This window comes from Rhipicephalus sanguineus, chromosome 5, assembly GCF_013339695.2.
Source record: "Rhipicephalus sanguineus isolate Rsan-2018 chromosome 5, BIME_Rsan_1.4, whole genome shotgun sequence".
NCBI lineage: Eukaryota > Metazoa > Arthropoda > Arachnida > Ixodida > Ixodidae > Rhipicephalus > Rhipicephalus sanguineus.
In genome coordinates, this window is record NC_051180.1 from 81,808,890 (window position 1) to 81,828,185 (window position 19,296).

The window sequence follows — 19,296 nt, forward strand, 5'->3', positions numbered from 1 at the left end:
CGTGTCTTACAGCCGTATTTTTATCAAAAATCAATACATGTTTTGAAAAATTTTAGTAAAACATAACAACGGTAAGCGCGTATTTTTTTTTTTGTTCACAAATACGTCACAGGCGCCATACCAGATTTAGTGGTCACTTTTTCTACGTTAAAGAGTCAAGACAAGACGAAGACAGTCGTAACACTACGGTACTACGGTCCCTAGAATAGTATATTCTAGGGACCGTAGTAACACGCTTGTTTGGTGGCATAACGCTTGTTTTGAAAGTTTGCGTTGTGGTTGCGTTTTCTTGTCTTGTTTCCGTTTGTGCAGTTGATTTTCGAATCAGCCTCGAGTCTCACGGCTGTATTCAAATATTTTTGTATGTTAAGAACGTCGTGTTTGTGTTTCTAGGATTGTAGATGTGTGCGTGACAGCGTCCTCCGGACTGAGTCGGAACATGGCCCTCACTCGAAAGGAAGCCGAAGAGCTGCGGCCATGGGTCGACCGGACTGTGCACAAATTTCTCGGCTTCGAGGAACCGACGCTGGTGACGGCTGCTGTGAGCTGCCTGTCAAGCGGCTTCGACAAGGCAGAGACGACAAGTAAGGCAGTATTACTCCTGATAGCTCGTAGGACGGGAGAGTTAATTGCGTCCACTCATCAGGGATTTATTCACGATTAGCGATTAAGTGCTCTCTCCCAGGTGATCTAAAACAACGCCAAACCCTTCTGTAGGTGTCGAGGCAACAAATGTAGTAGGTTCAGTAAACCACTTTGTCTACGTGTCATCCGGTTTCCCGGCGAATGTGTAGTCATTGTCGAAAGTTTCCAAGACAAGCTACTTTCGGAGCACGGTTGTGCACTGAAACTTTCACAGGCACATATCGCGCAGCGTGGCGGCATTCCCAGACCTGTCATGTCTTTTCCACATACTACCCGTACCAGCTTTGCTTACGTGGGACATGTGTTCGAGCTGTGCGTTTACGTTGCACATCGGTGGGACGTAGCCGAGGAATGTGTATCATTGTCATAACACTAATAATTAGCTGGAGGTGTAGAAAGAGCTTATGGGGAGGCGGAATGCACACCCGAAATAAGTTCTGGCGAAGGAGGTTTACAAAAAGAACTTGCTGTTGTGTCAACTACTGTCCCGAAAGTGAAGCCGGGCCTCGGCTTCTTACTAGGTGCACCATAACACCTTGGCTTATTTATACATAGAGGAAAAACCTGTGTTTTTGTCTGCACAGATACTGCTCGATGTATGACACTGTGTTACTTGTTCTTGTGTGAAGCCTCAACATACTGTCGTTTATTGGATATCAGGTCATCAGTACTGATCTGGATATTTTGTTGGGAACTTCGATTTCTTATGTTATAACTAACCTAGCATTTACATTAACAAAGCAAATTCGTTTCATCCGTAGGCAGACGCAACCCAACAAGGCTTTGCTTATGAAATAGAATAGGGGCAGGCATTGACTTACCGTTGCTGGTAAGAAGCTATGGGAGCTTGCACTCCAGAAACTTTTGTTTTGTTCTGGCATGTCTGGGTTGAAGGCGACTGTGAATTTTATAGAAATGATATTGAGAGTCATCTGCTGTCCGACTGTGGTTATGGCTGCAGTAGCCTTGTTACCAGACAATTCGTTTTCTTCGGTAAAGCTGTTCAATAGTGGCTGGCTGTCTTTGATTGCAGAGAAACTGTCGTCGCTGCTGGATGACTCCAAGGCAGCCTCACTGGCGGAGCAGCTGTTGACCGGTGCCCAGGAGCAGATCCGCACGAAGCAGCAGCGTCAGTCACAGGCAGACGAGGACGGTCCGCGCAAGTCCCGCTTCTCCGAAATGCCGCCTTCGATGCTGAGCCAGCCGAGTCCCGGCCAACTGACCACTCTACAGATACGGGAGATGATGGCCAATGCGCAGCGCATGATCGAAGAGCGCAAGAAGGCTCTGGGAGGCAGCGTGCCACCAGCTGTGGTGCCCGTCGCCGCCGCTGTTGCAGACAGTCGTAACAGGATCGCCGAGCTCACAGCCCAGATCCAGGCTAAGCTTGGCAGTCGGCCTGGCTTTCTTCAGCAGCCTGTTGCAACCCCAGCTGCTGCTTCCACGTGAGAGATAGTCACTTTCTTCCATAGTGGCTTGTCATAAGTGTGTTGTCAGTAATTAAAGCCAACGTCAGCAGAATTAAGGAATGCATAAAAAAGTGAAGTTTTGAATAGTGCAAATATGGCACTATTCGAAACTAGGCTTCAGTGTGGATCAGCTTCAGTGCAAAATATTTTGTTCGAGATACAATTAGATGCTTTATAAGAAACTAAGAAAAATGGACAATTATGGTGCTGAACCTAAATAGAGAGAATGTCATCGTAATAGTTTGCTTTATATGATGCAGAGCTCAGGATGTTGAGAAGCAGCATGGTTCCTCATTATGACCGGTGACATTAGGTTATCACCTAATGTCACAAAGGTGATGTGCTCAAAATTTACGCCACCAGGTACATGCGTCGTGTGCATAAGTACCAGGGGCGTAGCCAAAGGGGGGGTTGGGGGGTTCAAACCTCCCCTAAAATTTTTCAATTTTGCTTGCGATATATAAACGCACACATACAAACGCACGCATGAGCATACATAAAGTATGGATGAACCCCCCCCCCCTTGAAAAAAACTTTCTGGCTACACCCCTGATAAGTACTACTAAACTGATGTTAAACTAATTAGGCCTTACAGCTTTGCCAAGATTGCATCAATCCTATCTATAATACAAGTGAGGTTCAAAAAGTTAGTTATATTGCCACGAAGGAAGAGCGATTAAGTGATAGCTTAGGAGGGAGCTTAATTAATCCATGTATAAATATGCTCTTCCGGCTACACCTCCATACATTTTATAGCGAATACATGGCGTTAAATGTGATCTGGCTCATTGAGCCTTTGTCCACCTACAAAAACTTGTTTCTTGCCTTCGCAGCCGGCCGACACCCCTCATTCTAAATGCCGAGGGCCGTACAGTGGACTCAACAGGAAGGGAAATTCAGTTAGCCCACCACACGCCTACACTTAAGGTAAGACATTACACACCCATTCCAGATGTGCAGCAGCAAAATACTCTGCCAATTTTGGTCATGTGATGTATTGGCTAGCTCTCGTTTCTGTAGTGTGTTCATAACTGTGTGCAGTAAAGGAAGGCAACGCACATCAGAAGCTGCAGCTAGTTGGCACAGTAAATTTAGAGCATTAGCACAAAGACCCATTCTGGTGGTGTGACTTGTAGTGGTTACAAAAAACAAGCACACTCAATGCAATGTTGGAATCTGATTGACACAAACCTTGTGTGAGTAAGCGAGGTGACGGCAGTAGCACAACATGAACACTGCCTCGAGCTGTTAGCTGCCTGTATCAAGAGGCTGAATGCTTTGGTGCTTGTTGAGAAAAGAATGTGTACAAAAGATACACATATTTATGCTTAAGCCTCTTGTATCACATTGTAACATCTATTCTGGGCACTGAGTGACCAAATCTGTCTATGTACACATATATCCACAAGTATTATATTCAATAAGAAAACAGCAGAATGCTACGACATGCGGAGAGGAAAAAAAAACTTCGCTTTAAAAATCTTCATTTATAAAGATTTGTCTGAGAACGACATGTATCTGGCCAGGCTCTATCAGTCATCCAAGTGAAACACAGGAATGGCCTCTGAAGACATGCTCCTGCATAATTCATGTTCTCTGCACTTGTGGCAATGTTAATGTTACTGCAATGGTTCTTCGATTTGTCCAACCTTTTATCACTGGCCTACATGGCACCGCACTGCTATTGCCACTCTTATCAGATATTAAAAACACAGTAGAACAGACACACAATAAAGGAACTTGAGTAAAGTAATTTAAAAAAAAAATAGATCAACTGACCTTGTACAGCCCTTCTTATCAACACACAAAAGATCTTAGACATGGTAAAGCCCAAAGTACGGATTCCGCTGCACAACACTAGTGCCTACAACATTCTAGCTGTTGCAGGAAGCGGCAACCGCATCTCATTCTATTCTCTTAAGCTTTTGGCGAAAACTACTCTATTTGTAGTCTAATGTTGGCAACGTGTAAGTGTATTTTATAAGCATCACTGCTAGTTTTTATGTTGTGGTTGTGTAAATATGAAGTTCTCTAGCTGCAAACTTTCTGCACCTCTAGGCTTGTCTGCAAGCTAGTCTATCCAGGAGCTGCTTACTTGAAAACTTGGAAATGGCACTGATATGTGGGCACATCACATGCTGCAGGCGAACATCCGAGCCCAAAAGCGGGAGCAGTTCAAAATCCACCAGGAGAAAGTCACTGAGGACGTGTCAGAGCTGAACTTCTTCGACCAACGGGTCGGGGCGAAGCCCGTACAACGCGGCCGCAGGGCCTTCCGCTTCCACGAGAAGGGCAAGTACGAGCAGCTGGCCCAGCGGCTGCGGACCCGGGCGAAGCTTGAGCGCCTCCAACAGGAAATCGCCCAGGCGGCAAAGAAGACGGGCATTTCGTCGGCCACCAAGATTGCGCTCATGGTGCCCGCTGCGCGCCAGGCCAAGGAAGGCAAGGATGACATACCCGACGTGGAGTGGTGGGACACTTTTATCATCAAGGGCGAGAGCTACGACAGCGTGATCGACGCCGTAGTGACGGGTGGGGAGTCACTCGAGAATCTGCTAGAGGGTGTCACGAACCTGGTGGAACACCCGATCCAGATGAAAGCGCCCACCCTGCCACCCCGGGGACCGGCCCCGCTGCCGGTCTTCCTGACACAGAAGGAACGCAAGAAGCTGCGACGGCAGAACCGCCGTGAGGCCTGGAAGGAGAAGCAAGAGAAGATCCGGCTGGGGCTGGAGCCCCCGCCTGAGCCAAAAGGTGCGTGGCATGCTCTGCACTGCATGACCTGTGTCCTTGGTCCATATGTATGGTGTACCATAAATGTCGCCTATAGGCCTGAAGTATGGCCCTTGCATGTGCTTGAGGACCAAGTAACTACATCTATGTGTTTTCTAAGACTTGGCGTATGTGGATGTTTAGTCATTGCACTACATCTTGCTCTAAGGAGCACAGTTCCATTGGGTTTGTATATATCATTGCACATAAGCTGTTTTGTTGCTGACCATAGCAAGGCCTGTTAAAAGATGCCCAAAGGGCAGTGTGTGCATATTGTCACGTGATACTGTAACGGGAACCTGTAACTAGCAGTACAGCAGGACGTCAGGCTGGTCCGATCACTGGCACAACGACCTCATCGTCTTTTTTACGAGCTCGTCCTCATCATCTTTTCGACAGCGGCACATACAAGCCTGCCAAGAACAGTGCTAGGCGATCTTTACTCGTGGCATTGCCCCCCCTTTCGGAGAGCATCGTCCCGATGCCACATCAAGATTACGAGAAACAAAAAAAACACACACACACACACACAATCACCAGGACACACGACGTAACGGTAGCGAAGTGCTCACAAGGTTACACAAGAGAGTTTGACGAATAGTCAACGTTGATAAAATGGTTTCATCCTTGAAACATGGACGATGTCTGTCTGCTTGGAACGACGGGATCGATGAGCTGTCTCTTCAAGAACAACTTCGTAGTTCACTTCGCTGATGCGACGGAGAACTCTATAGGGGCCAAAGTAGCGGTGCAATAACTTTTCCGACCGGCCCCATTGGCGAATGGGGATCCACAGCCATACTTGATCACCCGGTTGGTAAATAACTTCGCGATGACGAGCATTGTACCGCTGGGAGTCGATGCGTTGCTGGTTATTGATCCGCTCAAATGCGAGCTTGCGAGCTGCGTCCGCGAGTCGGATGAATTCGTTCGTATCGACACTAATGTCGTACCTGTTGGGTAGGAGCATGGCATCGAGCATTGTTGTGGCCTCCCTGCCGTGAAGCAACCGGAACGGTGTGAACCCAGTAGTTTCTTGAACAGCGGTGTTGTAAGCAAACGTGATGTAGGGCAGGATATCATCCCAGTTTTTGTGGTCTCGGTCAACGTACATGGATAGCATGTCCGCGATCGTTTTGTTGAGTCTCTCTGTAAGGCCGTTGCTTTGTGGGTGGTATGCGGTAGTTTTCCGATGAGTTGTTCCACTAAGCTGCAGGACGTCTTGCATCATCTGTGCGGTGAAAGCTGTTCCACGATCGGTTATTACTACTGCTAGTGCTCCATGGCGGAGAACGATGTTCTTCATGAAGAAGTGAGCAATCTTACTGGCAGTGCCTCGTTGTAATGCTTTAGTTTCGCAGTATCGCGTCATGTAATCAGTGGCGACTACAATCCAGCGGTTTCCCTCGTGAGACTTGGGGAAAGGTCCAAGCAGGTCCATGCCAATTTGATGGAACGGTTGTGTTGGAGGAGCAACAGGCTTGAGAAAACCGGCTGGGCGCAGAGGTGGCGCTTTACGGCGCTGACATTTGCGACACGTTTTTACATAATGCTTCACGTCCTGCATGAGCTTAGGCCAGTAGTAGTGTTGGCGAATCCGAGCCAAGGTACGCGTGAATCCCAAGTGGCCGGACGAAGGCTCATCGTGGCAAGCAGATAAGACGTCCGCTCGTAGCGCTGATGGAACGACGAGCAGGTGTTGAGTCGCGTAAGGGTTGAAGTTCTTTTTATAAAGGATATTGCTGCGAACACAAAACGACGATTGCGAGCGCGCAAATGCTAGTGGAGGGTGCGGACTGCGGCCTTCGAGATATTCGATTAGTTGTCGAAGCTCGGAATCGTTCTTCTGCTGTTGAGCCAAGTCAGATGCACTGATAGCGCAAAGAAAACGACCGTAATTGTAAAGTAAATATTGTAAAGTAATATTGTAAAGTAAAGTGCTTTCTGGTTGTTTTGTGAGCAGCTTCTGTAGATATTTAAGTCCTGCCTTTGTCAGAAGAATTTGGCATTCTCTTTAATACCATGCAGCATTCTTCAGACATATTCTTGATTTGGGGGTTGTAATTTTTGTGAGCAATAATTGAGTCAAGGGAACCAAGGAATCACTGCTGCATAGAAAATATTTTTAAAACACTGCTCAGCACACAGGTTTGTGGAAAATATGGTTGGTATGTGAATAATTCATGTGCGCATATTTTCAGTGCGCATGTCCAATCTGATGAGAGTTCTGGGCAGCCAGCAAGTACAGGACCCTACCAAGGTCGAGGCGCACGTTCGTGAGCAAATGGCGAAGCGGCAAAAGTAAGTTGCACACCCCACCATAAGGAGCAGAGAGACTGCCCTGCTTGTGTAGCAGTATGGCTTGTTGAGACGTAGCCATTAATGTGAAGCATGGTGCAGTTGAGAAGACGAATAATGCAGGGAGAGAACACATGCAGACATTGCATTCCCAGATATAAAGCTGTAGGTTCATAGAGCATGCGCACTAACCAAAAGAAATGGAGCTTTAATACATTTAGTTTCACATGTTGATAACAATACCTTGGTGTGCTTTTACTGTGAAATCTGATGTAGGCCCATACCTGAGGCTCAGAATCGTGTAGACTTAGCGGCCACAGTAGTGCTACTATTACAGTGCATAGCACTAATGCCTTTGTTATGAGCTTGTGTATTTGTTAATTTACTACAGTAAAATATCACCTGAATGAACATCGGTTGAACTAACTAGTATTCAGTTCTACGAGCTTTTTTGAAATCCCCCGCCAAAGCGCCATTGAACCCAATGCTAACGCGGTTCAGTTTAACGAAATTAGTGCAGAGCACATTTCAGTTTTACGAACATATTTTGTGACAGTATCCAGTGCCTCTCACGTCATACTGATCTGAAATTGTCTGACAGACTGGGTACAGACAGCGTTTTGCATTTAGAAGACTATGTCACTTGTGGGTCTCGCTTCGAGACATGCGCCACTATGTCTTAAAATAAAAGCCGAGCGCAAAAAAAAGGCAGGACAAGAGAGACAAGAAGACGGTACGGGCGCTCTCTTGTCATGTCTTTTTTTGCACTCTGCTTTTATATTAAGGCAGTGCACCAACTCGCCCAGCAAAGCATTTAAAGGCCACTTTGTCTACAGAAGAGATTGTAGCGAGCGTCCTACGTCAGGAAGCAGGAAAGAAGGAAGAAAAAGCAGCCCTTCTAAAGGAAGCACCAAGAATTTCAGCTAAAGAAGCACTGATCTACTTAGAAAAAGTGAAGTCCCTGGTTGCCCAGCAGAGTGTTGTGCCGGAGAAGGTTTATGAGAGCTTGGACACAGTGACCACTGCAGTCCCAAATGCACGAGTGCAGCAAAAGATTACTACATTTTTCAAAACATCAAAAATAAGCAGAAATTCACATTCAAATAAGAAGCATTGCAAATAAAAGGGTTCAAATTTCATTTCAACAACTGATGCTTTCTTTGGCTCCTGATAACGAGTTGCAACATAGCTATTTCAGTTCAGCGAACTGTCACTTTAACAGTCTTTTTCCAGGTGTCCCTTGAAGTTCGTTCAAGTGAAGTTTCACTGTATGCAGTAGTAGGTAGTAGTGATTGTCAATAGCATAGTAAACAGAACAAGTAAAGTAAGGCGATTATTGCAAGTGATACTATCTGGTCCTGAATTGTTCAAGACGATGTAATAGTCCTTGAAGGATTTATTGTTTCACAAAGATCAGTCACTGCATTGTATTACTGCCTCACTACAAAATTCACTTGGCAAAACGCTACACCCATACATGTAGCTGTTGCAACTGCCACGGTTATGGGTGCAGTTTTATGTAGGTACTATGTGGTGAATGTTGTTCCATGGCATTGATGGCTGCAAGCATGGCCATTTCTGGGAAAGTAATGTTGGAATTCGGCAGTGTGCATTTTGTCTGTTTCTGTGTGCCTATTGTAATTGTGTTGTGCTCAGTGATGTGATAGCTGCGCCAATAGGTGAAACGTGCTACATCCTGCTACATTTTTGCTAAAATCTCATAATTTGCGCCGAGCGTGCGCCAAGGCGTCGTTCTGCAATCTTTCGGAGAAAAAAAAGACTGGACATGCTTTCAAACCATATTTAAGCTAGTACTGTAATTTCGAGTGCTCATTGGAGCATACTGACGTGTACTATGTAGCTGAAGTAGTTGCTAGGTGCAGCCCTGCCAAACAATTTGGAGTGACCCATACTGCGCACATGAAATTTTTTCTACTACTACTACACCATACTATATTGCTTTATTAAGCTCAGTAAAATAGCTGCTAACTGTTGTGGACCAAGCTACATTGAACAGTATATGTGCTTGAATAGACCATTTCATTATAGTTAGTTTGTTTTACAAAACATTGTACTATTTGTTGTGATATACTTCCATAAAAGTTCGTGCAGGGTGCTTAATTTACAAGTTGTGTCTGACCATACAATTACTGGACTTTATCAACAATACCACTTGCTGCTGTGGACTGTTGGATTTTGCTGAGTAAGCATGGTGTCCCAGCATTCCGGCTTCTCGGGTCTGTTTCTCGACCGCAGTTCGTGTTCGAAAACTTACCCAAGTTAAATACGAAGCCTCGCATTCATGGAGCACAAATTATTTCATCGGGCACAAATTAGATTTCGGGCACCAAGGACCAGTTATTAAACCCTGTATTTTATCAACCGTCCATGAGCTAGGATCCTCACGATTCTCTCCATAAAGCACAACCACAGGCACTTCACCATGCAGTGAAGCCCTAGGTTGTTCTGAAATCATGAACGTCATCAGAATAGCCTTTCTGGATAGTAAACAGAGTGAACAGAAATTTTATACAGGTTGTACTTCCAGTACTGTAACTGAAGCATCAGGGAAAGTCATATTCAACCACAAATATGACGTAGATTCTGCGAAAATGCTAGGTGGCCTGAGGTCACGGCTTCAAAGATACTTAAGGCTGCCTACAGGAAAACTATGAGCAGTAACGTCATTTCATTTTTTTGGGTTATTATAAGTAAAGATGCATGTATTTGGGCATGTATCGATTTTGTTAAACATGTAGTACAACTGTACAATTGATAAAGCTTAGAGACAAACATTTGCATGGTAACAGCTCCGAAAGGTTGTTATGCTGCTCCAAAGAGAGATTTTAGCTGTTCCAGAAGCTGCGCCGAAGTGACTTCGGTCAATCGCGTCACTGTGTGCTTAAAATAAGTATTTCTTGAGATCGCGTCTGGACTCTCGTGTACGCACTTGCTTGGGGTCTGTGCAGGGCCCATGAAGAGGCAAATGCGTCACGGAAATTGACCACCGAACAGCGGCGGGACAAGAAACTGCGCAAGCTCAAGGAGGATACAAGTCGGGGCGTACATGTTTCTGTCTACCGGTCAGTGCACTTTCATCGACAGTTTGTGCAAAATACTGAGTAGAACAGTTTCACTTCTTGTAGCATGGGTGTCTAACTTGAAGACTTGTTTTTTATAAAAAAAAAAAGGTAGGTCAGAAGGTTAATTTAGATTTGAGATCTAAACATGAGTACTAAAACATTTGTTTTTGAAAAAAAAAAAGTAGGGCAGAAGGTTAATTTAGATTTGAGATGTAGACATGAGTACTACAACATTTCTACACCTTGGACAGCCAAGTTCCATGTCCAGATATCCTTTTACATTGTATTTTTTCAGAAGAAACTCGTATCTAAAGGTTCAGTAAACGTTGCATTATGAATTGCTTAAAGCATACAAGGTTTATGCAGTTAAATTCTACATTATAATGCCTTTGTTATGAGCATGTGTATTTGCTACACACAGATATGGATAGAATTTTATTTACTTTGCTGTGTAATGGTTATGGCTGTACTTCATCGATTATCTGGTTTATAAACAGATTTCAATTATTTTGTGTGTTCTAAATTTGCATAAACAATTCCTTGAAGGTACAGAAGTAGAACGTTTTGTAAATAGTACAGGCAATGGATATTGGTGTTGCATGCTAGTAGTCAGCTTGCATCTCCATTGAACTTTCGGTGCTTGATGCATAGATGCACCGCTTTATCACAAGTCATAATCAGAATTAGCAGCTATTTGATGTTCATGACAAAGAGTAATAATTATCCAGAGATTTCTGTTTTTTACTTTACTTGGCACTGATTACGTTAAAGGGACACTAAAGAGCAAAACGATTTTTCTCATATTAGTAAAGTGCTCTTTCACGATACGAAAAACACCACGCTTGCCGCGAGAAGACGCTTAGTAAGCGAGAAAACGCGCAAAAGCAAAATGTAAGTGGCGACGCCATCTTGAAGTTTCCGCACCATTCGCCGTGACATCACATGTTTTGACGGCGCCTACTAGGGACTACGTAGTTCCTAATCGGTAAAAATGAAGTGCATTGTTTTCTGAGGGCGTCATAGACTTAACATACGAAGTTTGGGGTAATTTTGTTGAGCCAATGGCGCCGAAATACGAGAAGTACACTTTGAAATCTGTGACGTCACGCGGGGAGATTTCGGCGCGAAATCTAAAAATGAAACTTTGAACTTGATTTTCTCCTCTATTAATAAACCTATGATGCCGAAATTAACGACGTTAGAGTTTTCAAAGCACAATTTATCGATCAAAACCGATTCATTGTTTCTATTTAATGTCCCTTTAACCAATGATCAGACATTGGACAGCCTGCTCAATTTTCCTTATGCTCCTAAGTATCATCTGCCTTGCTTTTATTATTAATCCAATGCTACCATTTCTCTTAACATTTTATCTTATCATTTTCTAGCACTATATCATTTACAGAAACATCCATTGCTATTCATGCAGGGTGCTAAGCCTGATGAATCCCGCAAAGAAGTTCAAGGTGGAGATGAACGCCAAGCAGCTGTTCCTAACGGGCTGCGTGGTCTTGTACCGTAATGTAAATCTCGTGGTGGTCGAGGGGGGCCCTCGGCAACAAAGCAAGTACCGCCGCCTCATGCTCAGTCGAATCAAGTGGTCTGAAGACACCATACAAGGAGGCAAGCTTCTTTTTGTGCCTATGCTGCATCAATCTGACGGAATATACAGCATGTAAGATATAGTAGACTCTCAATAAACGGAAATCTGTTAAATGAAACTGCTGCTTAAATGGTACAACTGACTCTAACATGACTAGTTTCGGGCTTGTATTCTGCACCTCTGTTCATCTCTCAGTAAATGGAACTCCTGTTAAATGGAAGATGCTTGCCTGGTCCTTTCGGGTTCTGTTTGAGAGTCTACTGTACTTATGAAAAGGGTCAACAAGGCTGCAAACATGTGGTACCAAAAGTTAACAGGGTATGTGGTAGTGTATGGTGGTAGTGCTAGATATACAGAAGCAGAATTGATTGGAATGCCGCATTCGTTGCATGCGCAAATGAACCAAGACAAAAAGAAAGGAGAACATTGGCAAGCAGACATCTTGCTGACATTGAATATCTGTTGCGTCTTTATGGATCGTGCCTTGGCAACACAGCTGTAAAGTTACAAGTGCAGCCTTTGTTGGACACCCAGTTGTACTGACATTTTAATTTCTCACAGGGTCTTGGAACCGCTTCTCTACTGCATGTTTTCTTTATAATGAAAGTTTGCGCAATATATCTGCATTTTTAGGCACATGTAGTTTGCGTGCTTCATAGTCATATCATGGTTTTATCACGTAAAAGCGCAGAATATTCAGTTGTAACTTTTGATGCTGTCATCAGAAATGTGGTTTTGCACCACGACTTTCGATGTTCAAAAATAGCAACTTTAGTGCAGTGTACTGAAACCAGTCAATCATCGATGCATTTTGCAGAAGGTGAGAAAACAGAGAAGAATCAGTGTCAGCTTGTCTGGGAGGTAAGTGCCTTGAAATGCTTTGCAGTACAGCTGTCATTGGCCCAGAAGGGAGCCTTTAGGCATGCATTTATAGTACACGAGTCTTCAGTAAAAAAAAAAATTGTGAAAGTGGTACCTAATACCTTTTAGTATGCTAGACAGACGTCTTTCAAGCAAGAGAAAATAATTGTTCAGCATAATCTTCAAGTTGGTTGCTAAGTGTGTGAAACGTATCATTTAGTGGTATGCTGCATAACAGCACAAGCCCTATATGCCCTTAGTACACAAAGTACATGAGCAGTCAAGGCCTTTTACAAAGAAGTCATATCCAACATGAAAATACTTTCGTTGTATCTGATATCCATTAAAACTAAATGTTTGCTGCATGCTCATATCAATGAGAGACATTTTAATGTTAGTACTACATTGTGTCTTGTAGTAATTAATTAAATACATATTCATTGTTGGGTCATTACACACCAAATGTCCCACCTGTACACAGTACGGGCTTCACGTCCTTGCACTGACCTCTGAACATCTATTTAGGCATGTGAGAATATTAGAGCGCTTCAAATAGTCGAATGAATATTACAGTATTGGAATTTAAATTGTAAATTTCGAAGTATTCGAAATGAACGAAAGGTGTCTATTAGTCCGCATGTAACTCCCCTTGTAAAGGTGGTTTCACTGCAGTGGAGGGGTGCTATACCGTGAATGCACCTTTCCAGGAAAAATCTGCACTGCCGCGAAACCCCACTTCAGGGCTAAGTGAACATAACACCCTCACATCGGTTCATCATTTTTTAAGTTTAAAGGCTTTTTATAGCGGCTTACATGCTCCTAGTAAATTTTGAAACGTAACATATTTTACAGGTTATCACTTGCATTCTACCAAAAGTCAAATCCTGCTACTATTCAAAGTTGCTTCCACTTCCTTTGAACCAAAAAGAATGACATTTGCACATGCCTTGTTTCAATTTAAAAAAGATATTGTGCAGGTTAGTTGGGTCATGACAAATATGCTCACTTTTCTTTACATGTGATATATACTATTCGAATTCGATTTGAAATTATTCAACCAAATCACTATTCGCTTCGAACCTAAGATTTACTATTCGCACAAACCTACTTTTATTACTTACAATTCAGTCATCTTCCCCGTAAGCCGTTTTATTACAGATATAACACTTAAATTAGTGTATCAAAGGCACCAGGGCTTGCAGTAATAGAGGCCCCTGTAGCCCTGATGTGCCAGGCATGTGCACATGCCTATTGTTCACTCTGGTTTGGAGATTGACTTCCTCAATTTGCTTTTCCTGACTGCCCAAGATGCCTCATCATTGTCACTGTCCAAAAGCAACACCTCAGGCAGCATAGTAGTCTCGGGAAGACTGGAACAGCATATTAAGGATACTTAAGGGTGCACCCACTGTTTGCAACAAGCGAGGAATCCTGATGTGTTGCAGGGAACGGTCAAGTCGCGGAGCTTTGGCGAGCTCAAGTTCAAGGTGTGCCCAACGGAGTCGCTGGCCAGGGAACACTTTCGCAAGCACGGTGTGGAGCATTACTGGGACCTCGCGTACAGCAGTACGCTACTGGAGTTAGCCGACGCCTAGCACTGGTCGCCACCACTCCGGACGTACTGGTTGAACAGCTGTGGCAGTTCGGACAGGGGCTGTGTCCCACTCCAAGCCAAAAACTGCCGTCGCAGCCTGTGCAGCTTGCCAGCAGGTGGCAGCGTGTGCAGGTGGCATGTCAAGGACAATAAAAATGGGGGCAGAAGTTCCTCTTGCATCCATCACAACATCATTTACAACACTGCACTGTCTCATTCTTTCTAAATCGAACATGCTACAGAGTTATAATTGAAGAGGTAGTCCTAAAAGCTTCTGACTGTTGCTAATTGCCTGTCTTAGAAGTAATTTAGGGCCATGTTGCATGACAGTGTAACTAACAGTGATAACTCAAGCTCCCCGCAGGACTTCTGAACAGGGTCGAAGTCATGGAACAAGTGATGCTGACTTCATTGCAAAACCTAAAAATTAAGGAATTACGTGAATTGCAGCTAGTGCTGCTTAGCTATACACTTAGGCCACCCAGACAATCTAAGCATACACCTGTAATGAAATTTTTCTAAGCCCCTATACATGTCTCTATGGCTCTCTGATTGTTCTTGTCTACCTCAGAGGCTATGGAACTATGCTGATGTGTGTGAGGCCTTGGGCTTAATATGCAGCAACATATACCTGTGCAGCAGAACATGAAAACACTCGCATACTTCGATTTATGTGCATGTTAAAGGACCCATTCTCCTTCCCCCCACCCTCATTTTGATGGAGCCCTATGGGCCTCAGTGCAGCTTTTGGAACGTGTTACATTAGTACAAGTTTCATCACTTTTAATACCTTGCCTCAAAATTCCATGAAGGAACACAAGTGTCTTTTTCTTGTTTGTGTTTTTAAATAAAGGCTGCACTTCCTCCGCTTTATCATCATGTCCACGGCTGCATGACTTAGTCTTATTGTCTTTCAGATACTATTAACATAAAAAGAGCTCCAGGGTGCACTGTTAGCATTTTTCAACCTATGCTCTCTTTATTGTATTGTGTAGCACAAGAGGATCTCGTTCAATTTGTTAGTCGGTCTAGTGAAGGATGGTACTCTGCTGATCAGTGAGCAAAGGGTTACCAAGAATACAGTACTGCTGAGCATGGCTGCCTGGATATCTCGGCTATCACATCTGCTGCAGAAGGACCCGCTGATTGCGTTTGCAATTATGTATTAGAGGGAACAACAGTTGGAGGGAAAGTGTGAACAGCCACACACTCAAGAAATGTTGCAAAGCCATCATTCATTTCAGTATAATTAACAAATTGTTTCTTTGAGCTCATATTCATGCCTGCTACTATTGCAGGCAGTCTAAGTGTTGAATTCAAAAACGTGCTAAAAGGCAAAATAAGGGACCTCATTAGCTTTGACTGGTTTACGAAGCCTTTATGAACTGTTCTTGACAGTGAAATTATTGTTCAGGTGGTCAGTGAAGCTAGCAGCCCCTGGCAAAGGTTACTTTTCAGTTGCAGCAAAAGGATATTGGGTCACCAGACTGCAGCATCGTCTGCACTAAGTTGAGTGTCAACTGGTCGCGCTCGTGGAGGTCTGCAACCAAAGGTGCCTGTACAAGGTGACCATGAAGCATTTATTAGAATAAGGCATGCGTGCACTTATGAATTACTCCGTGCTGCACTATCTGCCTGTGATTCCCAGGTGTAAATGAGACAATCTTTCCAAAAACTAAGCAATGCCACCATCTAGGCTTGTAAATATGTATTTAATAACATACAGAATATACACAGGCACTACAAAGCTAATATAGAAAGCCTAAATGTGCCAACTAATTTAAAAGTATGTTTAGAACGATGAATTATTATTTAACTATTGCTCATTTCACAAATGTAGGTTCATTATTAAAAGAGAAAGCAAAGGTGAAAGTTTTATTCTTGAATTTCAAACTGAAATAGAAGAGCACAAGTGTCTGTGTGACATGACGTGTGTGTTAACACCGGGTGCCAGGGAGTTGGGGGGGGTTCAACCCCACCCACCCTGGAAAAAATTTCTGGCTATGCTACTGCCGGGTGGTTAAAATATCCCAAATACCCCACTACAGCATGCCTCGTAATCATATCGTGGTTCAGGCACATAAAATCCCAGCTACTATTACCAAGAGCGATTCGCATATTTCAACCCTTTTTTGTATTTTGGCCATATTGACTCGATGAAAGTTTCTGAAACTTGCAATGCTAACTCTCTCTAGCCCTTGGAACAACACAATAACTTTTTCCAATAAATAATTATGTGGACCCCATAATGGATGCTGTCAAATTCCATGATGTCATGGTAAGTTGATGCGGGAACTTGAAAGGTGGTCTCGCTACCCATATTTCCTTTCTGTGCGTTTTGTGGCTTCATAAGTCTCCTAACACTAACAGTTGTGATTTTGGTGTCGCAGAAGGGCGATTTGTTAATATCAGTGAAATTGTTTTTCTGTTTAGTGTCCCTCTAAAACAGAAGTTAGATGGCATTGTCCTTACGTTCTGTGTGGAACGGTGTGGTGGCAGCGGCTGATGGTCCGACAGTGCGTTCTCAACCTCTTTGGCAGCCTCTGCATCGTCAGTGTCCCAGGACAACTGAATGAGTGGCCGGTCCCAGCGGTTGTTCGCATCGGGCGACTCAAGTCTCTCAGCCAACGCAGTCATCCTGAGAGAAATAAATAAAATTTCAGGATGCCAGGCCAGCCACGTGGTGTGCTCGCCCACACCTCCAGCGTGTACTGCTGTAATTGAGGTCGCTCTGCATTCCACTGCTTGCACTGGTCCTGAGTAGCCAGCACTTGCACCTGTGCAAAGACCAAGAGCCGATGTGCACACCTTTTGCAGTTGCTGCCAGCACATGCTGTATAACTACTGAATGGAACAAAGGAAGGGGAATTGATCAAGGGCTCGTGCTTTTTAGTTATATACAACCTAATGAAACCAACAGACAATGAAGCCAAGGAAATCATAGGAGACATATGTAGTATGTAACTAGCACAGTAATTATGGTAAATATGCAAATAAATTAAAGTAGGTGAAAAAACAACTTGCCACCGGTAGGGAACGAACCTACAATTTTTGGATGATACATCCGATGCTCTACCAATTCAGCTACAGCGGCAGTTATCCTCCCGTCCACTTTATTGGGAATTTCTGTGCATGTAAAACTGGGTGTGTTAGCCAGCACCGTTTGTAGCCATGACGGAACACAAACACTAGAAAAAATTGGCAAAGCATGCACTAAGCTGTGCAAGCCTTGAAACAGCGAAATTGGACGATTCTGAAGACTAATCTGGTTGCTTCTAGGTTGTTTCTAGGCCTTAGACAGGTGATGACTGTTGTTCATATGTCGTTGCTAGGCTTTAGCTAGGTGATGCTAGGTTGTTTCTATGTTGATTCTCAGCACAGAGAGGTTCGACTTAAAACACACGCAGACATGACACGAATGTTGGAACTCCAGAGACCGAAACTTGCGCTGAAACCAAGCGTTCGCACCTCTCATACAATCACAGACATGACATGGATGTCCAACCTGAGACACACTCGTGCTGAAACCAAGCGTTCTGCTTTTTTATGCATAGGTCACTTGCAGGAATGCGAGTGATGCTTCACTCTGCTTCTCCGCAACTGGTTTTCATTCCTGCCTGATTGTACGTACCATACAGGATACTTACCACACAATGGTTGGTCCGTGCCCCACGCACCAGGCAATACAACTCGTACCGGTAGCCTGCAAACATACATACCAGGCTAGATGAAAGTTGGAATAACCAAAGCGAGAAAATGCTATGTTATTTTCTGTAACAGTATAGAGGAACTTGCTCCGAAACTTCCCATATCTATCCCAGTGCGAGAGGATGTGGAAATCAATATGCTCAGTCTCTCCATTGCTTACGAAACGAGCATGCTTGGAGCGAGATGGCTCACTAATGGTGCATTACATTGTACCCAACAGCACACAGCTGTTTTTCGTTGATTTAGTCGAGGAAATGAGGCAGAAGGGTCGGTGGTTCATCATGATGAGCCAATCATTCCGGTCCTGTGCTTGCTGCGGCCACGTTATACCCGCAAACTTCTTAATCTCATCTGCCCACCTAACTTTCTGCTTTCCCATCGCGCGTTTGCCTTCTCTTGGAATCCAGTCTGTTACTGCTGGTCCAGTCTGTTCGGTGGTTAGTGGATGCCAAATTTTTAAGTACAAGGCACAGATTTATTTCCACAATTTGGAGCCTGCTTGTGTTTAACGTTCGCCGGAGTATAAACGCGTCGTGTGAAATTCGCAATCTCTGAAAAGTGGGATGTCATACCTTTGATATAGTTTGGAGCATCGAGTATCACCAGCCGGTCTCGCGAAAGCAACCTGCACAGAGGGGACCGTCATTCACCTGGAATCCCATTATAGCGGGAACTGCGTCGCACAAACCGTGCCACATCCGACTTTAGCTGGTCACGCAACTGCTTCTCCCGTGCCGCATCTGTAACGACATGCATTTGTCATGTTCTACATTTTGAACAGACGCTTTTTGTTTACGACATGCTACCGAGAAGGCGTGCTTAAATAGCTCACAGAAACCCTGAAACATCTAGCCGCACCTGTGTAGACGTCGTTCCGTGCGAGTCCTTCGTCGTCCGAGACAAGTTCGACTGGCCACGTTCCCTTCAAGCGCTCCTTCAGCTCTCGCGCTCGCGTTGATTTTCCGCTGCAAGGAAGTCCGCACATAACTATGAGTGGCATTGTGCACGTACTTTGTCAACTTGTCGCACCCGCAACTAGCTGCTTACTAGCAACACATGCGCTCCATCTGGATACGACTTGAATGTGTCTTGACCTTAAACCACTTAAACAACATAACAAAAACGCAGCAGTGTTTAAAACATGGCGTCCATGACGTACTTCTGGCTTCCAAAGATTACATAAAAGCATAGCCTTTAAGATTTGTGTCTAAAGCACAGAAAAAAAAAAAAACTTGTCTGAGACGCAAAGTACAAAAATCAAAA

General features: G+C 44.1%; 2 protein-coding genes across 3 annotated transcripts; one reads left to right on the forward strand and one right to left on the reverse strand.

Annotated features, from left to right (window-relative positions):
- Window positions 1–246: 246 nt before the first annotated feature.
- LOC119393870 (U4/U6 small nuclear ribonucleoprotein Prp3) lies at window positions 247–14,489 on the forward strand. Of its 2 annotated transcripts, none has more exons than XM_049416400.1 (9): window positions 247–584; window positions 1,679–2,077; window positions 2,929–3,041; window positions 4,259–4,868; window positions 7,088–7,187; window positions 10,154–10,267; window positions 11,697–11,890; window positions 12,688–12,731; window positions 14,177–14,489. In XM_049416400.1, the coding sequence occupies exons 1-9, from the start codon at window positions 440–442 to the stop codon at window positions 14,324–14,326; spliced, it is 1,869 nt and encodes a 622-aa protein (XP_049272357.1). In that variant the 5' UTR covers window positions 247–439; the 3' UTR covers window positions 14,327–14,489. The 2 variants fall into 2 exon arrangements, with proteins under 2 accessions (XP_049272357.1, XP_037516980.1); XM_037661052.2 differs by having other exon boundaries at window positions 248–584; window positions 1,679–2,090; window positions 2,948–3,041.
- LOC119393872 (protein KTI12 homolog) lies at window positions 13,865–19,092 on the reverse strand. The gene is made up of 8 exons (XM_049416401.1): window positions 18,892–19,092; window positions 18,722–18,773; window positions 18,606–18,658; window positions 17,973–18,028; window positions 17,023–17,102; window positions 16,798–16,963; window positions 15,800–15,881; window positions 13,865–14,450 (listed from the first exon to the last, which is right to left on the reverse strand). Exons 1-8 carry the CDS (start codon window positions 19,031–19,033, stop codon window positions 14,323–14,325), a joined length of 759 nt encoding a protein of 252 aa, XP_049272358.1. The 5' UTR covers window positions 19,034–19,092; the 3' UTR covers window positions 13,865–14,322.
- Window positions 19,093–19,296: the final 204 nt, after the last annotated feature.